Source organism: Megascapheus bottae, chromosome X (genome assembly GCF_031878675.1).
Source record: "Megascapheus bottae isolate mThoBot1 chromosome X, mThoBot2.hap1, whole genome shotgun sequence".
Taxonomy (NCBI): domain Eukaryota; kingdom Metazoa; phylum Chordata; class Mammalia; order Rodentia; family Geomyidae; genus Megascapheus; species Megascapheus bottae.
This window is the reverse complement of record NC_143547.1, coordinates 40,591,330-40,617,168: the sequence shown is the minus strand read 5'-3', so window position 1 is coordinate 40,617,168 and position 25,839 is coordinate 40,591,330. Positions and strand designations below refer to the sequence as shown.

General features: G+C 46.8%; 1 protein-coding gene across 9 annotated transcripts in view; it reads left to right on the top strand.

The window, feature by feature from the left end:
- Positions 1 to 23,943, top strand: part of Med12 (mediator complex subunit 12) — a 29,228-nt gene extending 5,285 nt beyond the window's left edge. The window contains exons 9-46 of one of the 9 annotated variants that reach the window (XM_090326437.1): positions 70 to 169; positions 287 to 423; positions 1,474 to 1,602; positions 2,427 to 2,553; positions 2,986 to 3,215; positions 4,323 to 4,403; positions 4,659 to 4,829; positions 5,050 to 5,194; positions 5,364 to 5,414; positions 5,727 to 5,845; positions 6,060 to 6,203; positions 6,616 to 6,779; positions 7,069 to 7,200; positions 7,562 to 7,789; positions 7,962 to 8,106; positions 8,281 to 8,401; positions 9,146 to 9,247; positions 9,345 to 9,458; positions 9,711 to 9,886; positions 10,081 to 10,260; positions 11,728 to 11,799; positions 12,207 to 12,340; positions 12,494 to 12,655; positions 13,539 to 13,650; positions 13,922 to 14,011; positions 14,776 to 14,885; positions 15,137 to 15,272; positions 16,425 to 16,586; positions 17,997 to 18,371; positions 18,945 to 19,089; positions 19,224 to 19,420; positions 19,598 to 19,675; positions 19,766 to 19,820; positions 19,896 to 19,983; positions 22,031 to 22,274; positions 22,996 to 23,145; positions 23,347 to 23,428; positions 23,669 to 23,943. In XM_090326437.1, coding sequence (XP_090182563.1) covers positions 70 to 169; positions 287 to 423; positions 1,474 to 1,602; positions 2,427 to 2,553; positions 2,986 to 3,215; positions 4,323 to 4,403; positions 4,659 to 4,829; positions 5,050 to 5,194; positions 5,364 to 5,414; positions 5,727 to 5,845; positions 6,060 to 6,203; positions 6,616 to 6,779; positions 7,069 to 7,200; positions 7,562 to 7,789; positions 7,962 to 8,106; positions 8,281 to 8,401; positions 9,146 to 9,247; positions 9,345 to 9,458; positions 9,711 to 9,886; positions 10,081 to 10,260; positions 11,728 to 11,799; positions 12,207 to 12,340; positions 12,494 to 12,655; positions 13,539 to 13,650; positions 13,922 to 14,011; positions 14,776 to 14,885; positions 15,137 to 15,272; positions 16,425 to 16,586; positions 17,997 to 18,371; positions 18,945 to 19,089; positions 19,224 to 19,420; positions 19,598 to 19,675; positions 19,766 to 19,820; positions 19,896 to 19,983; positions 22,031 to 22,274; positions 22,996 to 23,145; positions 23,347 to 23,428; positions 23,669 to 23,712 — 5,232 coding nt within the window. In that variant the 3' untranslated portion in view covers positions 23,713 to 23,943. Of the gene's footprint in view, positions 1 to 69; positions 170 to 286; positions 424 to 1,473; positions 1,603 to 2,426; positions 2,554 to 2,985; positions 3,216 to 4,322; positions 4,404 to 4,658; positions 4,830 to 5,049; positions 5,195 to 5,363; positions 5,415 to 5,726; positions 5,846 to 6,059; positions 6,204 to 6,615; positions 6,780 to 7,068; positions 7,201 to 7,561; positions 7,790 to 7,961; positions 8,107 to 8,280; positions 8,402 to 9,145; positions 9,248 to 9,332; positions 9,459 to 9,710; positions 9,887 to 10,080; positions 10,261 to 11,727; positions 11,800 to 12,206; positions 12,341 to 12,493; positions 12,656 to 13,538; positions 13,651 to 13,921; positions 14,012 to 14,775; positions 14,886 to 15,136; positions 15,273 to 16,424; positions 16,587 to 17,996; positions 18,372 to 18,944; positions 19,090 to 19,223; positions 19,430 to 19,597; positions 19,676 to 19,765; positions 19,984 to 22,030; positions 22,275 to 22,995; positions 23,146 to 23,346; positions 23,429 to 23,668 lie in introns of all 9 variants that reach the window. The other 8 variants (XM_090326436.1, XM_090326435.1, XM_090326434.1 and 5 more) reach the window with 8 other exon arrangements.
- The last annotated feature ends 1,896 nt before the right edge of the window (positions 23,944 to 25,839 follow it).

The window sequence follows — 25,839 nt, the reverse complement described above, 5'->3', positions numbered from 1 at the left end:
ATTACTCTTCCAAACATAGTTATTCCGAGTCTGCTACTGTTTTCTTAGCCTTCTTTTTTGATATTGCAGGTTCGTGCAAAGTTGCGTGAGATTGAGCAGCAGATCAAGGAACGAGGACAGGCAGTTGAGGTTCGCTGGTCTTTTGATAAGTGTCAAGAAGCCACTGCAGGTGGGTGTCAGAATATGTATGTTTGAGGAAAGGGTGGGATGACAAGGACATAGAGATCTGAAAGCTGGAATGCATGCAACCTCTAGTTAAATCCACTTTATTGCTTGTCTTCCTTAGGCTTCACCATTGGACGGGTGCTTCATACTTTGGAAGTGCTGGACAGCCATAGTTTTGAGCGTTCTGACTTTAGTAACTCACTTGACTCCCTTTGTAACCGAATCTTTGGATTAGGGCCTAGTAAGGATGGACATGAGGTAAGCAGAATTTTACTCATCCATTAGAGAAATGGTATTATATCATTTGCAAGGAAATGAAAGGACCTGTAAAAAATTATGTTAAGTGATCTGTGCGACGGTGGTTCATACCTTTTATCCTAGCTACTCAGGAGGCTGAGATGAGGACCACGGTTCAAAGCCAGTCCAGACACGAAAGTCCATGAGACTCTTATCTCCAATTAAATACCAGAAAACCAAAAAATGGCACTGTGGCTCAAGTGGTAGAGGAATAGCCTTGAACTGAACTGCTCAGGGACAGTGCCCAAGCCTAGAGTTCAATCCTCATGACCATCAACAACAACAAAAAAGCCAGAAGGGACACTGTGACTCAAAGTGTTAGAGTGCTAGCCCTGAGCTGAAGAGCTCAGGGACAGTGCCCAGGCCCAGAGTTCAAGCTCCCCACAACTGACAAAAAACAAAACAAAACAAAACAAAAAACAAAAATTAAATCTCTATCCTACAAAATTAAGAAAATTATGGAAAGAAGTGGGGTTGGGAGGGATAGTTAAGAATATGGAAAGTGGTGATAGTGATCAAGACACACTTGTATTCATAAACTGTTTTATTAAATGGTAATTCCTTTGTACAACTATTTAAAGATAATTTTTTTTAAAAAAAGGAAACACAGAGGCAAGCTTGGTAGCTCATGCCTGTAACCCTAGCTACTCAGGAGGCTGAGATCTGAGGATCTAGTTTCAAAGCCAGCCCGGGCACAAAAGGACCTGAGACTCTTACCTGCAGTTAGCCTCTAGAATATGGGAAGTGGGGTTTGGCTCAAGGGTAGAGCAATAACCTTGAGCTGAAGAGCTCAGGGACAGCTCTCAGGCTGAGTTCAAGCCCCATGACCCACACACAAAAAAAGAGAACACAAAAACATTGCAAAAGCAACAGTATATATGAAGAGAAGGCTGTGTGGCGTATGGAAACCAGGAAATATCTGTAGATTATTGAGTTCATCTGTGAAGAGATTGGAGTTCCATTCTTTGTCCCCAGCCCCTCTCCCTTATACCTTTCTTGGTCTGGTTACAGATCTCTGATGATGATGCTGTGGTATCATTGCTATGTGAATGGGCAGTCAGCTGCAAGCGCTCTGGACGGCATCGTGCTATGGTGGTAGCCAAGCTCCTGGAGAAGAGACAAGCAGAAATTGAGGCTGAGGTCTGGGGCAGAAAAAGGGCAATAAGATTGGCCAATGGGAAGGAGTTTAACCAAGATTTGAGAACTCAGAGATTATTGAAGTGGTAGTGGGATTCAAGTGGTGATACACACCTGTAATCCTAGCATTTGGGAGGCTGAGAAAGGAGGATCATGAATTCAAGGCCAGCTTGGGCTACAGGGCAAGACCTTGTTCAAAAAGAACCCCAAATAGCAACAACAACAACAAAAAGACAGGGGAAGAGAAAGCAACAGAGATTATCATTCTGAGCAAAATATATGCATGTCTGAAATACCATAGTAAAATATCTTGGTGCAAGTAATACACCATAAAACTGAACAACAGGAAAGCAAAACAGGTTATGATGGGGTTGGTGTATCACCAACAGAAGGTGTGTGGGGCTAACAAAGAGGGTAAGCAAAGGTGAGTATGGTCCAAGTAATTTATTTGCATACATGAAAATGGATTGCATCTGTTAAAATTGTTTAAGGACAGGGGATAAAGGAGAGAGAAGTAAATTCAAACCAGAAGGATAGGGAGGTCATTTCGCATGGCTAAGGGATATATTGTATACATGTACAGAAATCTAAGTATATAAGGAATGTATAGGTAATGTTAAGGCCCTGAATTAGATAGGTGCTGATCAGTTTTCTGGTTTGAAAAGAGATCCAAGGCTGTAGTTGGGAGGTGTAAGAAAATGGAGGTCAGAAAGAGGAAAGATGTAAAAAGTGTGACATGAGGACAACATAGCTTTTACTTCAAGGGTTACACCTCAAGGAGTGAAAAAACAGGAAAAAGTCAGTGATCAATTTGTTCTGTTTTGTAGCGTTGTGGAGAATCTGAAGCAGCAGATGAGAAAGGGTCCATTGCCTCTGGTTCCCTTTCTGCTCCTAGTGCTCCCATTTTCCAGGATGTCCTCCTGCAGTTTCTGGATACCCAAGCTCCTATGCTGAGTATGAACACCTGTCACCTTCTAGTTCTTTTTCCTAGATTCATTTACTGCTGTGACAAATGATAGATAAGATTTTTTTTCTACCTTCAGCTCTATGTAGAATGATTTGTAGACATGAGTCTAGTTCTTGATGATATTACAGTGCAGCAGAGAAGAATAAATACAAGGACATGTGATTGAAATAATTTCACTGTATAGTAACAGAGATGCTGTGTTCCTTTTTGAGGTGTTGTGTGGGGTGGAGTATAAGGTGAGGTAGGCAACTCCTATATTGCTACCTTCAACAATTTCTAGAATTTGGAGGGATTATTCCTAAAATTGACTTGAGGAGATTCTTCTCTGGGGTGCTCAGGAAAGACTGAGCCTTAGATGTAAGTGTTCTCTGTTTCCTTTTGTGCTCTAACTTATACCACTTCTTATTCTCCCCTTTCAGCTGATCCTCGAAGTGAGAGTGAGCGGGTAGAATTCTTTAACTTGGTACTGCTGTTCTGTGAATTGATTCGACATGATGTTTTCTCCCACAACATGTACACTTGCACTCTCATCTCCCGGGGCGACCTTGCCTTTGGAGCCCCTGGACCCCGGCCCCCATCTCCCTTTGATGATCCCACAGATGACCCAGAGCGGAAAGAGACAGAAGGCAGCAGCAGTAGCAAGCTAGAGGTATGTGGCCTTTCTCTTGTTCTTCATTATTCCGTGTGTGTGTGTGTGTGTGTGTCTGTGTCTGTGTGTCTGTGTGTGTCTGTGTGTGTCTGTGTCTGTGTGTGCGCGCACGCATACGCGTGTGCATGTGTGCATGTACACACACATGTAGACTTGTTAAACTAGTAATAATAGAGCTTGAACTCTAGGGCCTAGGCACTATCCCTAAGCTCTTCAGCTCAAGGTTAGTGCTCTATCCCTTTGAGCCACAATGCCACTTCTGGTTTCCTGGTGGTTAATGAAGATAAAATTCTCACAGATTTTTGTGCCCCTGCTTGTTTTGAACCATGATCCTCAAATCTCAGTCTTCTGAATAGCTAGGATTAGAGGCGTGAGCCACCAGGGCCCCCGGCATTCTCTTAGCTTTCTACTCAAGGCTGGTGTTCTAACACTTGAGCCACAGCTTCACTTGTGGCCGTTTGGGTGGTTAATTGAAGATAAGAATCTCATGGACATATTTTTGCCAAGGCTGGTTTCAAACTTTGATTCTTAGATCTCAGGCTCTTGAGTAGCTATGATTAGAAGCATAAGCCACTGGCACTGCACTTCATGGTTCCTTTTAACAGGTTCCCGGATCCTTTGAGTCTCTCAGCAAGAAGGATAATATTTTTTTACCATCTTACAGTTTTTTCAATCATTCACATGTCATTTTTTTGTTTTGTCTTTTATTTGGTCTTCTGTAGGGTTTGAACTCTGGGCCTGGGCACTGCCTCTGAGCTCTTCAGCTCTAGGCTACTGCTCCACCACTTGAGCCACGGCGCCACTTCCAGTTTTCTGGTGGTTAATTAGAGATAAGAGACTTGCAGACTTATGTGCTGGGGCTGGCTTTGAACCGTAATTTTCAAATCTCAGCCTCCTGAGTAGCTAGGATTACAGGCGTGAACCACTGACACCAACCTCATGTCATGTTTTTCACATCATCCCCGTGAAATATCTCTTATCTCCCAAGTACCTGAACAAGACTTACATCTAACATCTAGACCTTCTCTAGTCTACTTTTTCTAGTAGATTCTAGATAGTGAAGAACATATACCTAAAGCAGCTTTGCTTATGTTTTTTTGCCCTCAGGACCCTGGGCTCTCAGAATCAATGGACATTGACCCTAGTTCCAGTGTGCTCTTTGAGGACATGGAAAAGCCTGATTTCTCAGTAAGTTAGTTCCTGAGCATAGAACAATTCAGCTCCCTAAACCCTTCTATTGTACCTATTTTATTTTATTTTAGTTTTTATTCATGTGGTACAGAGGAATTAAACCCAGGACCTCATCAGTGCTAAACAAACAAAGTACCACTAAGCTATATATGTTCCCAGCCCCCATTATGCCTCTTTTAGGAATCTCTTTATGTTCCCTCATTCCCGCCCCCTTTTTTTCTGCTAAATGTTCTGCTCTTTCACATCTATTAGCTTTTCTCTCCTACTATGCCCTGTGAGGGGAAAGCCAGCCCATCTCCTGAGAAACCAGATGTTGAGAAGGAAGTGAAGCCTCCACCCAAGGAGAAGATCGAAGGGACCCTTGGAGTTCTTTATGACCAGCCACGACATGTGCAGTATGCCACACACTTTCCAATCCCTCAGGTATTGCTCCCCAGAGATACCTTTGTGACCATCTCTCTTAAACCCTGATAGCTATCTAAGGAATTTGCTGAGGGACAGAAAACAGTTCCTGAGGGTGCTTCAGGGTATGTTGGGAAGGGGCTTGAGCATGGAGGTGCTGACGGCTATGAAGCAGGGAGAGGGCTGTTAGGAGGGCAGGGAGACCCATGCTAGAGTCTTGATGGTGCCAACTGGCACACAGGAGGAGTCATGCAGCCATGAGTGCAACCAGCGGTTGGTGGTATTGTTTGGGGTTGGAAAGCAACGAGATGATGCCCGCCATGCCATCAAGAAAATTACCAAGGATATCCTGAAGGTTTTGAACCGCAAGGGGACAGCAGAAACTGGTGGGTTTGAGACTCCTTGAATAGTTCATCCACCCGGAAAATTGCCCTAGTTAGTCTTCCTATCCCCAGTGTAGGGAACTCCTCCTTGATGTCCGAATATCCTGTCTCTTGGAATCTCCTGAGAGCTCTAGTCCTTTTGAAACTTCCCCCTCATTCCCCTCCTCTGCAGACCAGCTTGCGCCTATTGTGCCTCTGAATCCTGGAGACCTGACATTCTTAGGTACCTCACAGTAAGCTCCATATTGCCCTTGTGCCCACCCTTTCTCCCTCCCCTCCCTATATATATATATATTCCCCTAAGGTCCACATAGCCTGTGGTCCTTTAATCCTTTGTTTCACTGTCCCTTCCCCTCATCCTTCCTCCCAGCCCTTCCCCCAATGACCTCCCTTCCCTTTTCCCCTTGTCCTTTCCTCCATCATTCCCCTCCACCTCCCTCCTATAAGCTCCTGTCCACATCCGCCTCCCTCCCCAATCCCCAGTCAACTAGTTGTCTTTTTGATTTTGACTCAACTCTTTCAACTGTCCCCTTAGGTGGGGAGGATGGGCAAAAACGCCGACGCAACCGGCCTGAAGCCTTCCCCACTGCTGAAGATATCTTTGCTAAATTCCAGCACCTTTCACACTATGACCAACACCAGGTCACGGCTCAGGTGTGAGCCTAAGCCAGTCCCCATTCCCACATTCTAGTCTCCTGTCCTGCTTTTCTTTCCTTCTTACCTTTTTTTTTTTTTCAGTACCCTGGGCATGCTAAGCCTGTTGGTCTTATCCCTCTCTTACTATCATCCTTTCCTATTTCTTTCGTTCTCCCCTCCTTCCATTCTCATCTCCCTCTCACTGCCGTTCACTCCCACTGCCCCTTATCAGGTCTCCCGGAATGTTCTGGAGCAGATCACCAGCTTTGCCCTTGGTATGTCGTACCACTTGCCTCTGGTGCAGCACGTGCAGTTCATCTTCGACCTCATGGAATATTCCCTCAGCATCAGTGGCCTCATCGACTTTGCCATTCAGGTGGGGATGTTAGGGGAGATAAGGGTGGAGGAAGGAATTCATGAGGACAGGAATAGAGGTTCCAGCTGGTGTTCTTGACAGTTCAGAAGAGCCAAAATACTAAGCGTAGATGGAGTGGAATGTAAGCTAAGAGTGCAGGAATAAGAGACCACAGTGCTCCCTGGGGAGACCCAAGAGGCAGATTAGAGCTTTGGGCATAGACTGCCCTCTCCCTGCAGAGTTAGTTCATAAAACTCTGTGGAGATTGATTTCAGTGAAGAACAGTGGCACATGGGAACAGGACCCTTATATGCTGACTTGGCTCTAGCAGGAAGACTCAAGCCTGGCCTTTGCCAGGTCTCTCACAGAAAGGCAAAGTTGTAAATAACGTAAGGATCCTCTTCTCATGTTTTGTCTCCAACCACCCTGCTAGCTGCTGAATGAGCTGAGTGTAGTTGAAGCTGAGCTGCTCCTGAAATCCTCCGATCTGGTGGGCAGTTACACTACCAGCCTGTGCCTGTGCATTGTGGCTGTCCTGCGCCACTACCACGCCTGCCTCATTCTCAACCAGGACCAGATGGCCCAAGTCTTTGAGGGGTAAGCCAGGGCTTCAATGTATCTGCAGCACAGGGTTCTGACGAATGCCGATTGGCCTGCTTGCCACTGAGGTGGGGAGGGTTATCAAGGGCCTTTGTGTCCTGGGCCCTGTGTGCCACCAGTTGATCCTCCCAACCCTGCCTCTCTCTTTCTCTCTTTCTCTTTCTCTCTCTCTTGTTTTTCGTCCAAGACCGGGACTCGAACTCGGTACCTGACGCTTTTGCTCATTGGCTAGTGCTCTACCAACTGAGCCACACCACCAACCCCCCAACCCTGCCTCTCATGATAGGCTATGTGGCGTAGTGAAGCATGGGATGAACCGATCTGATGGCTCCTCTGCAGAACGCTGTATCCTTGCTTATCTCTATGATCTGTACACCTCCTGTAGCCATTTAAAGAGCAAATTTGGGGAACTCTTCAGGTAAGAGAGGTAGGAGGTAAGGGATAGAGAATGGGATCTATTCCCATCTCCTTCCCATTACCACCCACCTCAGGAGAAGAACACAGCCCAGGACCTGCCATCTGTGCAGGGCACTTATGGACTGTGTCCTCCATGTGGCTGCATTACTAAGAGTGGGCCTTCCTCCTTGCCTTCAAAGGCCCCTCTTTCTTATTCTCACATGGTTCCTTTCCTGCCCAGTTTGCTGTGGCCCAGCTCCCTTTTCTTGTCCCAACATCCCTACATCCTTCACTCCTTTTTTTCCCCTCTTCTTCCCATTTTTTGGCCGTCCCTGTCCCTCACCAGACTTTCTTTATCATTGTTATTTCCCCAACCCCTGCAGTGACTTTTGCTCAAAGGTGAAGAATACCATCTACTGCAATGTGGAGCCATCGGAATCTAATATGCGCTGGGCACCTGAGTTTATGATTGACACCTTAGAGAACCCATCAGCTCACACCTTCACTTACACAGGGTTGGGCAAGAGCCTTAGTGAGAACCCTGCTAATCGCTACAGCTTTGTCTGCAATGCTCTTATGCACGTCTGTGTAGGGCACCATGACCCCGACAGGTATGGGGTAATAGTGAGGAAGAGACACCATGCCCCTGAGGGATATTGGGAGGGATAACATACCTGGGAGATAGTATTCCCTTGATTATTCCTGAGGCAGAGGAGAAAAATGAATGAGTCTAAGGTTTTGTAGAGAAATTCTTTTCCTAAGAGCATTTGTACTTTTCTCTAGGGTGAATGACATCGCAATCTTGTGTGCAGAGCTGACTGGCTACTGCAAGTCACTGAGTGCAGAGTGGCTAGGAGTACTAAAGGCCTTGTGCTGTTCCTCTAACAATGGCACTTGTGGTTTCAACGATCTCCTGTGCAATGTAGATGTGAGCCTTGGGGTGGGGTCTTGCTGGGCAGTGGGGTAGTTAAAATGGGCAGAGGTCTGGAAATGCTCATCAACATCATTGTGGAGGGTGAAACTTGAGTAGAATGGTGACGTGCTACATTGAGTGGAGGCCCACTCTCCACCCCCAGACATGGTATCTTACTCTTCTTTCTAGGTCAGCGACCTGTCTTTTCATGACTCTCTGGCTACTTTTGTTGCCATCCTCATTGCTCGCCAGTGTTTGCTCCTAGAAGATCTGATTCGCTGTGCTGCCATCCCTTCACTCCTCAATGCTGGTAAACTACCAATCTGTAACCCCTATAACATTAGGACCCCACATTTCAATACATAACCCATGGCCATCCCTTTATTGTGAGATTTCCTGCTGAGGCTCCCTGACAATCACCAGAAGGCCAGTGCTTTGGTGCCCCTCAGGCAGGAAGGGGCCTATTTTCTAACCCTAGCCCTGAGCTTTTAATTTGTGTGCATGTGTATATTTGTGCAGTGCTAGAGATTGAACTCAGAGTCTACCCTATGCTTGCCACTAGGTCAATGTCCCAGCCCAATGACCATTCCATTTTTTGACCCTTCATGACAATTCTCTGCTGTACCTCTCACTATTATATTGCCTTTTTTCCTTTCACCTTACTGGTATTCCAGTTGATGCTCCTTCTCAACACACACACACACACACACACACACACACACACACACACACACACACACACACACACACACACACACACACACACACACAGATCTCAGTTTCTCCTTTACAGGACTGCTTTGTCCAGTACTGGTGATTGAACTTAGGGCCATGCACTCTCCCTAAGCTTTTTCCCTCAAACCTGGCATTCTACCACTTGAGCCACACCTCTGTTTAGCTTTTAGTGGTTCGTTGGAGATAAGAATATTGTAGATCTTCCTACCCAGAACAGCTTCAAACCAGGATTCTTAGATCTCATCCTCCTGAGTAGCTAGGATTAAAGGTGTGAGTCACCATCACCTGACTAGATTTGTTTCCCCCCCCCTCCTTTTAGCTTGTAGTGAACAGGACTCGGAGCCAGGAGCTCGGCTTACGTGCCGCATCCTCCTCCACCTTTTCAAGACACCACAACTCAATCCTTGCCAGTCTGATGGAAGTAAGTGATCCTTTTTGGAGCTAGGAAGCAGTAGAAAGTGAGGCTTTTCTACCCCAGTTTCTACTCTTGCTTCCCCTAACTTCAGCTCCCTATTCAGACAAGCCTACAGTCGGAATCCGTTCCTCCTGTGACCGCCACCTGCTGGCTGCCTCCCAGAACCGCATTGTGGATGGAGCTGTGTTTGCTGTTCTCAAGGCTGTATTTGTACTTGGTAAGGGGATAGGAAGGGAGTGGTGCCAGAAGTGTGTATAGGGTGGAGTACCAGCTAAACTACAAGGGGCAGTCTTTTTCCCTTTCGAAGGTGGTCTCTCTGACCTTTGGGATAGAGGGGAGAGAGAGAAGTATATTTCTGTCCCATAGGGTACCTTTTGGGGGGAGTTTCTGTCTCGTGGGCCAGGGCGGGTTCTCCACACAGTGTTCTCATCTCCTTCTGCCCTCCCTATCTCCCACCCGTGAACCACAGGGGATGCGGAACTGAAGGGTTCAGGCTTCACTGTGACAGGAGGAACAGAAGAACTTCCAGAAGAGGAGGGAGGCGGTGGCAGTGGTGGTCGGAGGCAGGGTGGCCGCAACATCTCTGTGGAGACAGCCAGTCTGGATGTCTATGCCAAGTACGTGCTGCGCAGCATCTGCCAACAGGTTAGTCTCACCTTCCTTCCCCCCACCTCCTAAATGCCTGTGTATAATGTAGTCCTGTTTCCAGTCCATGACCACACCACCTCCCTACTATACACCAGATCCCTTGTCCACGCCCCCGCCCCTCCCCAACACATCCTTGTTTTCCTGCCTACTGGCTGTGTTCCCTAGGCTCCCTGATTTAACATCTTCCTCAGGAATGGGTAGGAGAACGTTGCCTTAAATCATTATGTGAAGACAGCAATGATCTGCAAGACCCAGTGTTGAGTAGCGCCCAGGCCCAGCGTCTCATGCAGCTCATCTGCTATCCACATCGACTGCTGGACAGTGAGGATGGTGAAAATCCCCAGCGACAGCGTATTAAGCGTATTCTCCAGGTAGGCCAAAGTGAGAGGGGTCATGGAGGAAGCAGTGGATCCCCAATCAGAGAGAAACATTGGGAAATGAGAAGAGAGAAGAGGTGGGAAGATCAAGAAAGATGTAGGAGAAAGGGAGGAAAAGAAACTGCTGCAACATAGATTTCTGAGTAAATCCAATATAGTCTATCCTTGAGACTAATGGTTCAATAATGCAGCTATCAGGAGGGAATGCAGCTCAGTAGTAGGAGGCATAGCATCTAGGAGGCCTGCTTTTTGGCTGTGACTGAGTAATGGAGTAGTGATAGTGATTACTTATTGAGCATATACTTTGAACACAGATGCTGCGTGGTGCATATATTTTCCCATTTGGTCTTTATAATCCTAGGAGGTGGCTATGAGTATTTCTTTTTGGCCATTGAGGAAATAGGCTTGAAGAGGTTAATTAGCTTGTCCACGATCATATAGCTAGTACATTTCAATTCAGTCTGTGAACCTGAGTATGTCTGTACCTTGTGTGCCCACATAGGTCCTGTGTGCACTCAGGTCCTGGGGCTTGAACTCAGGATCCTGGACACTGTTCTTGAGCTTCTTTTGCTCAAGGCTAGCACTCTACTACTTGAAGTACAGCTCCATTTCCAGACTTTCTGGAAGCTAATTGGAGATGAGTCTCACAGATTTTCCTGTCCAGGCTGGCTTTGAACCATGATCCTTAGCTCTCAAGTCTCCTGAGTAGCTAGAGTTATAAGCATAAGCCATTGGCACACATCTGTACCCCTCCCTCCTTTTTTTGCCAGTCCTGGGCTTGAACTCAGGGCCTGAGCACTGTCGTTGGGATGTCTCAAGGCTAGAGCTCTACCACTTGAGCCTCAGCACCACTTCCAGCTTTTCTCGATGTATATGGTTTTCATGCATGCTAGGCAAGCACTCTACCACTCTACCACTAGGCCAAACTCCCGGCCCCCCTCCCTCCTTTTTAAACAATCACACTGCTGGCTCTAGACTGCAGTGTTTTTTGGATGCAAAACTAAGGCAAAGGAGGAAAAATTAAAGGAATGAGGTCTCTTTAGCCCAGAGGACATTGTACCAAAGGGAGATTGGCTAGCAGTAGCTTCTAGTCTTCATAGGACTTTGAAAGATTGTCCTGTAAGGGACTTTGAGCAGCTGATCTAAAACAACAGAGGCAGGCTTCAACCTTTAACATCAAGGATTTAAAGGTTAAGCATTAAGTAGAATTTTAGACATCAAGGGAAAAAAAGTCAACAGAACTCTTTCTTGAACCACATTTAAAATAAGCCAACTTTGAAAGAATTGAGAATTAATTCAACATGGTCTTTCCTAAAGAGAGGAGCATAGAGGTTCCTTTTAGACCTCTGGGATCTGTGATTCAAGGTCATGGGAGAGAGAGAATTGGCCATAGGATAGTTGTAACTGGGAGTGATACAGTGATGACTGATCTTTGGATGTGGGTTGGGGGTTCTACCACAGAACTTGGACCAGTGGACCATGCGCCAGTCTTCCTTGGAGCTGCAGCTTATGATCAAGCAGACACCAAACAACGTGAGTAGTGCTTGCCTTCTTTTTTCCCATGCCCACTTCCAGCTCCATGTGTCAGCCTACTCAGCTACCATATAAGAATCTTGGTCCTGCACTTGCACTCTGACTAAGCAAGATAATAAGGGTGGGGAAATGGCAGACACGTGAAACTGTTGATAAGAAAAATGGTTTGGGAGTGTTCAAGTTCTGAGCTATGGAGAAGCTCTATTGTCGTAGAAGGAGAAACTGCTTCTATGGTCACAGACATAAGGAGGTATGCAGAAGAGAAGACAGTGGAAAAATATGGGGGCACTTCCTGTTAACCTCCTCAGATTGATTTCCTTTTCCCTCATCTTCCATCTCTCCTACCATGTATTTTTCTTTTCCCCCAGCTAATTATTTTATCACCTCCATGATTTTATTCTGTCCAGGAGATGAACTCCCTCTTGGAAAACATTGCCAAGGCCACAATCGAAGTTTTCCAACAGTCAGCTGAGACAGGGTCATCTTCCGGAAGCACTTCAAATAACATGCCCAGTAGCAGCAAGACCAAACCTGTGCTCAGGTTGGGCTGAAACATATTCAGATTCATCCCCTTAGGATACTAGTATGCCTCATGTCTGTGTGTAGAGATGAGGCTGACAGCAGTGGGGGGGATGTGAAAGGAAAGGCTAGATTGTTCAAACTCCTTCATAACCCCATGTCTTTTTTCCTCCAGCTCTCTAGAGCGCTCTGGTGTATGGCTGGTGGCCCCCCTCATTGCCAAACTGCCCACTTCAGTCCAGGGGCATGTATTAAAGGCTGCCGGGGAGGAACTGGAGAAGGGGCAGCATCTAGGTTCCTCTTCCCGCAAAGAACGTGATCGACAAAAGCAGAAGAGGTAAAGGGGCTTAGAAGCCTAGGATTGAGGAATAGGAAGGAAACAAGGCTGGCCTAGGAAGAATAAACTTTGGGGGTAAGAATTGAGAGTAGACATTCCAGAAAAGTGAAAAATTCAGAGGATAAAAGTAGCATAGGCAAAAGCATAGTTTGAGCATGCTGATAGTTTACTCCTACACTCAGGAGGTGGAATTTGGGAGCAGAGCAGTTCAAGATCAGTCCAAGCAAAAAGTTCACAAGATCCCATCTCAGATAATAATTAGGTCCTTTGGCACAAGCCTATCATCCTAGGCACGTGGGAAGTAGAAATCAAGAGGATAATGGTTCTAGGTTACCTTGGACAAGAAATGTTCATGGGATTTCATCTGGACAGAAAAAACTATATGTGGTGATGCCTTGCCTCAGTTATAATAGTAAGTGCAAATTAGAGGATAGCAATCCAGACTAGCCTAGGCAAAAAGTGAGATCCTATCTCAAAAATAACTGAAGCAAAAAGGGCTAGAGGTATGGCTTAAATCAGTCACAGAGTACCTGTCTAGCAAGTGCAAATTCCTGAGTTCAAATCTGAATATTAAAAAAAAAAGTAGAGTCTAGGACATGTAGAAATGAGGTCAGAAGTTGCTTGACCAACTGTCTCTTCTGCTCATCCACCCCTCCTATTTTCTTTTCTTTCTTTCTTCTTTTTTTTTCCAGTCCTGGGGCTTAAACTCAGGACCTGGGCTCTGTCCCTGAGCCTCTCTGTGTTCAAGGCTAGCACTCTTCTACTTGAGCTACAGCTTTCTGTTTATGTGGTACTGAGGAATTGAACCCAGGACTTCATGCATGCTAGGGAAGCATTATTCCACTAAGCCACATTCTTAGCCTCTCTTTTCTTTTCCTTTTAGCATGTCCCTGTTAAGCCAGCAGCCCTTTTTATCCCTGGTTCTAACATGTCTAAAAGGGCAAGATGAACAACGTGAAGGACTCCTTGCCTCCCTTCATAGCCAGGTGCACCAGGTATGGATCTGTGGGTCGTGGAGGTGGCAGCAGAATGGGAAAGGACACACCCAAGAAGCCGCTGTGTACTTGGAACTCTCATTGCTTTCTGATCAACACACATTGAGTGCTTTGGAATAGAAATGAGAAGATCACTGAGATGCATGATAAACTTGTTTCAATTCAATTTTTTTGTCAGAGACTGGGACTCAACTCAATATCTTACACTTTCGCTCATTGGCTGGTGTTCTACCACCTGAGCCATGCCTCCAACCCCTTGCTTCAATTCTAGATTGTGACTAATTGGCGAGAGAACCAGTACTTAGATGATTGCAAACCAAAACAGCTTATGCACGAGGCACTCAAACTGCGGCTCAACCTGGTGAGGAGGTGTTGGGGAGAAGCAAGGGTTGGGGCTGGAACTTAGTAAAGAAGCCCAGATTGGGGAGGGGAGGATTGACGATGGACATCTCAGATTTTGGAGGGGAGGTCTTTGAATATTAACTCTGTTTTCCTAAAGGATGCAAAGACTAAAAGTGTTTGAAGGGACTGAATCCCTGTGGTATGGGTCCAATAGGTTGCATACCATGAATCCTTGCAGAGACTCTGCCTCAGTATCAGATATTTTTTTGCCATTCCTGGGACTTGAACTCAGGGACTGGGTGCTGTCCCAAAGCTTTAACGCCCAAGACTAGCACTCAACCACTTGAGTCACAGCTCTACTTCTGGCTTTTTTTGTACCTATTTGGAGATGAGAGTCTCATGGGCTTTCTTAACCAGGCTGGCTCTGAACTGTGATCCTTACATCTCAGCCTCTTGAGGAACTGGGATTCTAGACATGAACCATCAGTATCTGGCTCAGTATCTGATATTCTCACTGGGCTCTCGAAATACTAGGAACCCATTATAGAATGTTGAATGGAATGTTGGCAATCATTTCATTCAACTCCTATCAAGGAGTTGTAAGGAAATGGAGGCTCCAGAATTCAGCTGCTAGCTTAAGAATGATCATGTTACAAATCATAGGCACAAATGATAAGACATGACTTTGGGTTCCAGCTCCCACCCAATCAGGTTCTAACTTAACTTTCCTTGAACACTGGCTGTTTGCCTGTGAGCCATCTGACTGACTTGTGGCCCTGGCAGGTGGGGGGTATGTTTGACACAGTGCAGCGCAGCACCCAGCAGACCACAGAGTGGGCGGTGCTCCTCCTGGAGATCATCATCAGCGGCACTGTAGACATGCAGTCCAACAAGTATGCACCCTGCTTTGCCCTGCCCTGCCCTGCCCTCCAGTGCTGGACTTTGGAGAAGCCCCTCTACCCATGCCAGCTGCATGAGCCACTGAAATCTGTTTGGCTCTATGTCTCTAGAATCCCCCCACAGGGTCTTGATGTCCTTGGGGTGACATAGCAAGCACCTCTCCCTCCCTGCTTATGACCTTCCCAATGTTATTTTTTTCTCTTTTGACTTTTCTGGTTCTCTTCCTGGTTTTCCACTCACACAGTGAGCTCTTTACTACTGTGTTGGACATGCTGAGTGTGCTCATCAATGGGACATTGGCTGCAGACATGTCTAGCATCTCACAAGGCAGCATGGAAGAAAACAAACGTGCATACATGAACCTAGTGAAGAAGCTGCAGGTGAGCAGAGGAGACAAGGGCAAGGTTTAGGGTTACTTGAATATTTGGATGTCAGCTCCTGCTGCCCTGGCTATGCATTTGCTATTCAACCTCATGGACTTGTTCTATTGGAAGCCTTCTATTCTTCGCTTTTGTATATTTGCTCATGGTTAGTCTGTGTGAGTGTGCACACATGCAGGTGTGCATGCATGCCAGATATGATGCTTGAACTCAGGATCTAGGTGTTCAAGCCTAGCACTCTACCACTTGAGATACAGTTCCACTTCTGGCTTTCTTTTTTGTGGATCATGTGGCTTGAACTTGGCACTGTCCCTGAGCTCTTCAGCTCAAGGGTACCACTCTACCCCGGGCCTAAGCATTGTCCCTGAGCTCTTCAGCTCAAGGCTACGGCCCTATCCTTGAGCCAAGCCCCCACTTCCAGTTTTCTAGAGGTTTATTGGAGGTAACAGTCTCCTGTCCTTTTGTGCACAGGTTGGCTTTGAACCTTGATCCTCAGACCTCAGCCTCCTGAGTGGCTAGGATTACAAGCATGAGCCACCATGCCCCGGCCTAAAGATTTACTAAGTGTCGTTATGTGCGTACACTCCCTGTGCGCTCTGGTCCTGGGTTTGTATTTAGAGCCTTGGTCCTATCCCTGAGCTTTTATGATCAAGGCTAGCACTCCATCCCTTGAGCCTCAGTTCCACTTCTACCTTTTTCCTTTATCACTTCTAGCTTTTTTTGGTGGTTAATTAGAAACAAGTGTCTTCCAAGCATTCCTGTCCAGGTTGGCTTCAAACCATGATCCTCAGATCTCAGACTCTTAAGTAGCTAGGATTACAGGCACAAAGCACTAGTACCCAGCTTCCCTTTGGTTTTTGAGGCAGGATGTCAGTATATAGTTCAAATTGGCCTCTAATTCTCCATCCTCCTGTTTCAGTCTCCCAGTTGATAGGATTACAGACAACTGTCACCATATCTGAATGTCTTCTTTATGCTAGGTTCTATGCTACTTGAGAAGTGCTGGCCTTCTGTCTATCTTTGATTTTTTTTTTTTGTCTAAGAATGTGACTCAGTACCTGACACTTTCACTACTGGCTAGTATTCTAACAACTAAGCCATGTTTCCAAGACCCTATCGTTGAACTCTTATTCTATCTTCTTGTGCCTGCAGAAGGAGTTGGGGGAATGCCAGTCAGACAGTCTGGAAAAAGTTCACCAACTTCTGCCACTGCCCAAGCAGACGAGAGATGTCATCACATGTGAACCACAGGGTTCCCTTATCGACACCAAAGGCAACAAAATTGCTGGCTTCGATTCCATCTTCAAGAAGGAGGCATGTTCTGCTGTCTTCCCTTGTCCTCTGCCTCTCTTGCTCCTTTGTGCGGGAGCTTCCACCTCACATACTAGATTCTGGAGTCTACTAGGCTCTGCAAACCCTCTCTTGAGCTTTCAGAATCACCTAGCTTCCCTTTCATCTCCCTCTCTTTGGAGTTCCAACTTCTTTCCTTGGTCTCTGTCTTTACCTGCCCACCTTTTCGCATGCCATCCCTCCCAGCACCCTGCACCCATCTCCCTTTTTCCTTTGCCCCCACCTGCCCCCTGTCCTACCCTACCCGTCAGTCTGCTGACACTATAACTCTTTTCACTGTGTGTGGGTCTCTCTTCCCCACCCACCCACCTCAGCTCAGTTGTCTTTTTTTCCCTTCTGTCAGTTGCAGTATTTGTTGAGTTAACCATTTTGTGTACAATAGAGGGGGGAACAGGGTATGGTGTTTAAAATCCAAAGTGCATTTCCTTCACATGTACACATTCTCTTCATTTCTTTCCTCTTCCATCTATTGCTGCCTCATTCCCTTTTGGCTTTTCTGTCTTTCTCCACTTGCCTCTCTCTTTCTTCTTGTTTCTGTGTCTGACTCTGCCTTTCTCTGCCAGTCTTTAGTCTCTCCCTGCCTCCTTCTCTCCCTCTCCCTGCCTTCTCTTTCCATCTCTCTCTTATCTCTCTATGTCATTTCCTATTTTTGTCTTCTGTGAATGTGAGTTCTCTCCCTCCCTGCTGTCTTACTTTGTCTGTCCTCACCTTGTTCTCTGCCTCTGCCCCTGCTTCTTCCCTCACTGCTTCCTTCCCCGCCCCCTCTCTCTCTGTCTCGACATGGGGCTTGAAATCTGGGCCTAGGTACTGTCCCTGAGCTCTTCAGCTCGAGGCTACTGCCCTACTCCTGGGCCTGGGTGTTGTCCCTGAGCTCTTCAGCTCAAAGCTACTGCCCTACCCCTGGAGCCACAGCCCCACTTCCGTATTTTCTAGGGATTAATTGGAGATAAGAGTCTGGCTTTGAACCTTGATCCTCAGTAGCTAGGATTACAGGCATGAGCCACTGCACCAGGCTCCTTTCTCTTTTTTTTAACCAGTCCTGTGGCTTGGACTCAGGTCCTGGGCACTGTCCTTGAGCTTTCTTAAGACTAGAGCTCTTCCACCATTCCCTGCCCTGCTGGATCATTTTCTCCTGGCTTCTTTTCTCCCTTTCATACCTGTTTCTCCTCTCTGGCCTTGCTCTCTTCCCACATAATACTCTTTTCTGCAGTTAAGTGTATATATGTGCTGGTGGGTGTCTCCTCTCTATCACCATTATCTACAACCTTTTCCTGTTTTCAAAATGGTCATTAGATGTTTTGCCCCTTCTAAAAGCTCTCATGGCCTCTGTGTTTGGAGTGTCAATATCTCATTGTCTCTCCTTTTCCGAAGCAGGGTCTACAGGTTTCCACTAAACAAAAGATCTCTCCCTGGGACCTTTTCGAGGGCTTGAAGCCATCAGCACCACTTTCCTGGGGCTGGTTTGGCACCGTCCGGGTGGATCGGAGAGTGGCTCGGGGAGAGGAGCAGCAGAGGCTGTTGCTCTACCACACACACCTGCGACCTCGGCCTCGAGCCTATTACCTGGAGCCACTACCACTGCCCCCAGAAGATGAAGAGCCACCAGCTCCCACACTGCTAGAACCAGAGAAAAAGGCTCCTGAGCCCCCCAAAACTGACAAACCAGGGACAGCTCCACCCAGCACTGAGGAACGCAAGAAGAAGTCCACCAAGGGCAAGAAACGCAACCAGCCAGCCATCAAGACAGAGGCCAGTGCCACCTCTATCACTCCTCTCCCTAGCCCTTATTCATGATGGTTTTGTGTGTAGTAGAGAAGAGAGGATTTCTGGTTTACTAGAGGCATGGTGGCACATGGGGAAGCTATGCCATTAGAATCAGGATAAAAATTAACCATCTAGTCAAGTGCCAGTGGTTTACACCTATAATCCTAGCTACTCAGGAGGCTGAGATGTGAGGATTGCAGTTCAAAATCAGCCTAGGCAGAAAACTTTGTGAGATTCTTATACCAATTAACCACCAAAAGAAGCCGAAGTAGAACTGTGGCTTGAGTAGTAGAGTGCTAGCCCTGAGCAAGCAAACTCAGGGACAGCCTCAGGCCCTGAATTGAAGCCCCAGGACAACTTTAAAAAATGATCATAGGGCTGGGATATAACTCAGTGGCAAAGTGCTTGCTTAGCAAGTGCAGAGTCCTGGGTTCGATCCCCAGTACCAAAAATGAAAAGACAACAACAAAAAAAGAGATCATATAAATGTAGTTCATCTTTACCCCATTCTCCTTCACCCCCATACTCTTCTACAACTTCTTCTGTGTGCTCATATAGGACTATGGGATGGGCCCAGGTCGAAGTGGCCCCTATGGTGTGACAGTGCCTCCAGACCTTCTGCACCATGCAAACCCTGGCTCCCACCTTAGCTTCAGGCAGGGATCCATAGGCCTGTATACCCAGAATCAGCCACTACCTGCCGGTGAGTGCCTGCCACTAGCAATAGTAGAGTCACCTAATCATTCCTCCCTCCTTTGGGGAATGGTGGATGATCAGGATTCTGATAGGGCTGAAAGGATGAGGGACCCAGAGAGGCCAATCTGCTTTCCTTTCCAGGTGGGCCTCGTGTGGACCCATACCGCCCTATTCGATTACCAATGCAGAAGCTGCCAACAAGACCAACTTACCCTGGAGTGCTGCCTACAACTATGACTGGTGTCATGGGCCTAGAACCCTCTTCTTATAAGGCCTCTGTGTATCGGCAGCAGCAGCCAACAGTGCCCCAGGGACAGCGCCTTCGCCAACAGCTCCAGGCAAAGATAGTGAGAGGGGCAATAGGGGGGGCTGTCAGGGAGAGGGACTTTGGTGGGTCCTGGGACTGACGAGGCTCTTGAGATTTGTCAGAACACCCAGGGTGGGAGATACAAGGGAAGACATAGCAAAAATTGTGTTTTCTGAGGTTTAAGCTTTCTCGGTTTTTCTCTCTTTAGCAGAGTCAGGGGATGTTGGGTCAGTCATCTGTCCATCAGATGACTCCGAGCTCTTCCTATGGTTTGCAGACCTCCCAGGTAAGAGCCTGGAACTGTGATTGTCAGTGATAAGCAGACAGACAGCTGCTCACACTCAGCCCTGACACCTTTTCCCTTCCTTCTCTCCAGGGCTATACTTCTTATGTTTCTCATGTGGGACTACAGCAACACACAGGCCCTGCAGGTACCATGGTGCCCCCCAGCTACTCCAGCCAGCCTTATCAGAGCACCCACCCTTCTACCAATCCTACTCTTGTAGATCCTACCCGCCATCTGCAACAGCGGCCCAGTGGCTATGTGCACCAGCAAGCCCCAACCTATGGACATGGACTGACCTCCACTCAAAGGTACCCAAAGTAGTGATGGCCTGGGAAGGGACACTAAGGTATGAGAGAGTATCTGATTTAGGAAAATCTCTGCCTAAAGGTGATCCGACGGGTCTGGACTTTTAGAGACATCAGGAATACTTGCCTAGTCACGTAACCTTGTAATTACCAAAGTTTGAAGTTGGAAGGGACCCTGGAGACCAATAGCCTCACATTTACTCTCCTGGCATTTCCTTGAGGCTTAAAGAAAAGAAATCATTTGTTCAGGTCTGATAAGAAATATCTGGGGTTTACAGATAGAGTACATGATAAAGAGTCAAAAACTGGTATTAAGCAGTTCAACTCCAGGGTGGTTGTTAGTCAAACTTTAGTTATGACTTGGCAATTGTCATGAGGTGCTACAGCCTGAAATTTGCTGCCCATTGCATGACCAACATGCTAGGACCAAGGTGAAGAGAAATAGCAAAGAAAAACCAGAATCCCTCACCACAAATATTTTTTTCACCAGTCCTGGGCTTGAACTCAGGGACTGAGCACTGTCCTTGGGCTTTCTCAGGACTAGAGCTCTATCACTTGATCCACAGCGCCACTTCCAGCTTCTTTTTCTATGTATGTGGTACCAAGGAATCGAATCTGGGTCTTCGTACATGCTAGGCAAGCACTCTACCACTAGGCCAAACTCCTGGCCCACCACAAAGAATTTTTACTTGAGTTCACAAGTAAAAATATTACACGTAATTCTATTTATACAATACAGTGCGTGTAAATAAAATTAATATAGATGGGCACTGGTAACTCATGCCTGTAATCCTAGTTATTTAGGAAGTTGAGATCTGAGCATTGCAGTTCAAAGCGAAGCAAGGCAGGAAAGTCTGTGAGACTCTTATCTCAAATTAACCTGCAAAAACCTGAAAATAAAACCAGGCCTAGTGGTTCATGCTTGTAATCCTAGCTACTCAGGAGGCTACGATCTGAGGATCATAATTCAAAGCCAGCCTGGGCACTAAAAAAGTCTGTGAGACTCATCTCCAATTAATCACCAGAAAACCAGAAGTGGAACTGTGGCTCAAGGGGTAGGGAGGTAGCATTGAGCTGAAGAGCTCAGGGACAACTCCCAGGCCCAGATTTCAAGCCCCGTGACTGACAAAAAAAAAATCTGAAAATTGATAGAGCATTGACCTTGAGCAAAAAAACGCTAAACCCAGGCCCTGAGTTCAAGCCCCAGTACTGGTACACACACACATAACTGTCAGTGTGGACTTGAGTCACCCAAGAAAGGTTCATGAAAGAAGTTAGGCTTGAGTTGGGCTTTGAAAGGATAGTTATGATGAATATTGTAAAGAGGAGAAGGAAGGGCATTCCAGATGAGTGACACAGCATGAGCAAAGACACAGGGGGACCAAACTGAGTGGGGGATCTATCTAGGGGATATAAAAAAGCAATCTGAATGAAGTGTAGAATTTGTATGGAGGAAGTAGCAGGGGCTTAGCTTTGAGAGAGCAGATTGAGAGATGACCTTAACTATTGGGCATTGAGCAGTATTCTCAACATTGAGAGACAGTCTCAGAAAGAAAGGATTCTAGATCAAGAAAATAATTGGGGGAGAGTAGTGTAGAATGAGTGGGTAGAATCCATAGTGGAATGTGGGGGAAGAAGTAGTTGGAGAGCCCAGCTGGAGACTGTCACAGGGGCATTAGAGTCCAGGAGAGAAGGCCTAAGGAATAGGAGAAAAAAACTTGAGATGTTACTGGGGGACAATAAAAAACTTTGGATGAATGTTTATTGAATGACTATCCTGTGTCAAGACTCTTTTTCATCTGAGAAAAATAGCTAGAACAGAATTAAAAAATTCCTAACTATTAAGGTTATGAGACACTGAAATGGAGTATTGTCTTTGTGCCTAATTCCTTGACCTACAAGCCTGTTGGACTCCAGAAGAACTTCTCTGGTTAGTGCCAAGAGGAATGAATGCAATGATTTGTTAGTTTCTCTCAGGTCAAGGACCCAGAGTTGGCCCGCCCCCTCTCCCTACCCTGTGCCTTGACCTTTGAACTTCTTCTCTTTGGAGGTTTTCACACCAGACATTGCAGCAGACATCCATGATAGGTACCATGGCTCCACTGAATGCCCAGGGCGTCCAGGCAGGCGTACGTTCAACTTCCATACTGCCTGAGCAGCAACAGCAACAGCAGCAGCAGCAACAACAGCAGCAGCAGCAGCAGCAACAACAGCAACAGCAACAGCAACAGCAACAGCAGCAACAGCAGCAACAGTACCACATCCGGCAGCAGCAGCAACAACAGATCCTGAGGGTGAGGCCTCTGCATTTCATCCAGGACTTGGGAGGCCCAAAGAAGGAGGGAAGGACAAATTCTTCCTCCACTAGCACCAAAATTAAATGAGATGGTGTTATGCTAAGCATCCAGCCCAAGGGTTGGCCCATGGTGGTATTTTTTTTCCCGGTCCTGGGCTTGAGCTCAGGGCCTGAGCACTGTCCTTAGATTTTTTCCCCCAAGGCTAGAGCTCTACCACTTGAGCCACAGCACCATTTCCAGCTTTTTCTATGTATATGTAGTACTGAGGAATTGAACCTGTGTCTTCGTGCATGCTAGGCAAGCACTCTACCACGAGGCCAAACTCCTGGCTCCCATGGTAGTATTTTTATTGTTGTGTCCTAAGGCACACAAGTGTGTGGATGGACACTGTCTTCTGGGTATGTAGTAAGTTTGCTTTCTTCCTCTGTAGTGGATGGGGGATCTAGAGTTTCCTCCTTGTCCTCTTGGATTCAGCTTAGTCTCCCTTCCTGCCCCCAACCTTCAAGGGAATCACAGCTCCCTTGTTCTCATTAGAAGTATCTTTTTTTTGCCAGTCCTGGGGCTTGAACTCAGGGCCTAGGCTCTGTCATTAAGCCCTTTTGCTCAAGGCTAGCACTCTACCACTTGAGTCACAGCACCATTTCCAGCATTGTCTATGTATATGGTACCAAAGAATCGAACCCAGGTCCCTCATTAGAAGTATCTTGTGCTCTCAAAGCAGCAACAGCAACAGCAGCAGCAGCAGCAACAACAACAGCAACAACAGCAGCAACAGCAACAGCCGCCACCACCGCAACAACCACACCAGCAGCAGCAGCAGCAGCAACAGGCAGCTCCACCTCAACCTCAGCCCCAGTCACAACCCCAGGTTAGCTGCTGGACTACAGCCCCAGAGTCAGGGACCGCTGCCCAGAGTGGGCATCTAGCCAGTGAGCTAGGTTGGGGATAGAGTGCAATGGAGTAGTAGTGAGATGCTAAGAATGGTAGTTTACAAAGGGTTGTGAGGGAAGGATGAAAAAGGAGATGGAAGGTTAAAAACTCCATCGTCTGCTTCATTTCTCTACCTCAGTTCCAGCGCCAGGGGCTTCAACAGACTCAACAACAGCAACAGACAGCAGCTTTGGTCCGGCAACTCCAACAACAGCTCTCCAGTAAGCCCTGCCTTCCTTTCCAAGGAAACCTTGGGGAATAAATGTACCATAGGGTGGCAAAAGTAGCTGAGATCCTGGCTTCAGGCCTAGGTCATAAGAGAAAATAGTCCCTTCCTCTTTTCCCTTTTCCCAGTCTCCATTCCATTCTCTCTCCTTCCCTTCCCATGTAACTAGCTTTTCTCATGCATAGCCATATCTGTACTGGATGTGCTACCCCTGATGATTTCTGATTTTCCACAGATACCCAGCCACAACCCAGTACCAACATATTTGGACGCTACTGAGCCACGTGGAGGAACTACTTGTGCACTGGATGTAGCCCAAAATACTCTTTTCAATTCCCAGTCCTCTTTCTGGGCTAGCACCAGTAATGGTTTGGGGCTCTTCCCTCAGGCTCCATTTTTAATGAATTTTTAGTATTTTTGTTAATGTGGAACATTGAGCTGTTGGGTTTTGTATATTATTTATATAGAGACTCCAGAGCTGTTAGCACCCAATACACAGAGCTTTGCAAAGGGAGTGTGTGAGTCTGCGTGTTGGGGAACGGTCGTCTATTGGGAAATACTTGCAGCTGCACCAACAAGTCGGAGCCTTCATGCTTCCAGACCATCTCCGTTACTTAGCTTCTAAACTCCCACCCCCCCGCCATACACAACATTTATTTATTTTACTTTAATGCTGAGGTTTGAACTCAGGGCTTCACAATCTCACTTGTTTTTTTCCCTACTCACAGTACTCTGCCCCTTGAACCACACCTGTGCTTCTGGCATTTTGCTGGTTGATTGGAGATAAGAAATCTCTCAAGAGTGGTCTACCTGGCATCAAACCACAATCCTCAGATCTTAGCCTCCTGAGTAGCTAGGATTATAGGTGTGAGCTGCCAGCATGATTTCACATTGGATTGCCACCCTCTTGTCCCGGCTCTCAGGCAACATCTCTTAGGGGACAGCTTACCTCCTAGCTAAACAGTTTGGCTTCTTTATTGTCTTCTCCATGGGAGACATACTGATGGGATTGGGGAGGGCCATTGGGGCAGGAGGGATGGAGGTTGGGAGGGGTGCGGAGGAAATCGATGGAATCCCGTTCTTCTCTACAACACCCAGATAATGGGCCTCAAACAGGCTGGGGGGGGGGCGATAACAGAAGATCCTGCCTTTCCTTTTTTTGTCATCCCATGTGGTCCTAGTCATGCACCAAGTGGCATGCTTTTCATATGCAGAGGACTTCCTGAGAGGCTGATTTCTGGGTTGAGAAATTGCACTCCATTGATGCTTGCCATCATAGAGTAGGTGGCTGTAGAAGGATGAGAGCCTAGTAAGAAGCAGCACCTGTTTCTCTTTGCCTTGGTGCTGGAACTGTTTCCTTTCACATGACCCACCTTGGCAGTTACCCAGGGTGACTGTTGCTCACTCCCATTTTACAGTAGAGAAACTTCCAAACTTCCTCCAGAGTCATATTTGGACCTGAGACTGGGCCATTCTCGTCCTCCTTTGCTTTCTGCCTTGGGCCCTAGATCCAAGGGTATGAAGAAGAGCCAGCTGCTCATAAAGCAGTGGAGTCTCCTGGTCTGCCTAGCTGGGGCTGGAAGAAGCCCAGTTCCAGCCCAGTAGTTCAATGCTCCAAGAAGATTTGACAATTTAAGGGTATTGTCCAAGTAATAGTTGCACTCTGTCATGAAGTACCATGTGTGCTGATAAAACTAGAAACACCAATCCATCAATCAATCAATACCCAAGTTATAAAAATAAAAATTCTTCAAGGTCCATCTATAAAATCTTCATCTGTGTGTGTGTGGTGGGGAGAGGTTGTCAAGTTCCTAAGTTGCATGTACAAGGATTGGAGCTCCCTGACATGGCAAATGCCAACACAACTCATATTTTCTCACTGTAGCCTGACAGTGGAGTCGTGGGTGGTAGAAGCTTGACTGGGGTAAGGGGTCTTCCGAGGAGATTGGAAGTTATTAGGTACTACATATGCACATAAGACAGGTGCACTACATATGAAAGCAGAGAATGACACCAGATTTGAGTGTAGGACAGGTAGAATCTGAAATGGGCAGACAGCTTGGCATGCTGAAGTCTGAATCTGACCTGCCCCAACAGACATGGCAAGAGAAACAACATTGACCTTTGGGAGATTGACATAATCAGGGGACAACAGTGGCTCCATTGGTGGTTGGTGGCAACCTGAGTAATGCTGCAGCTGAAGAGAGGTGAGGGCTGCTGGATAAGCTGAAGACACCTATAGAATGTGACTGGGGGCTTCTGCACACAGTGCCTCAGTTTCTCCCTTTGTGTCAAGGTCTTGTGCTTTGTGAGAAAGATTTACATTAGCTGCTGTGGAAGAACACCTGTCTGATGGCTTGCAATTTGAGGTGTGTGCATGTAGGAGGGAGGGGAAGAGTGTGAGCA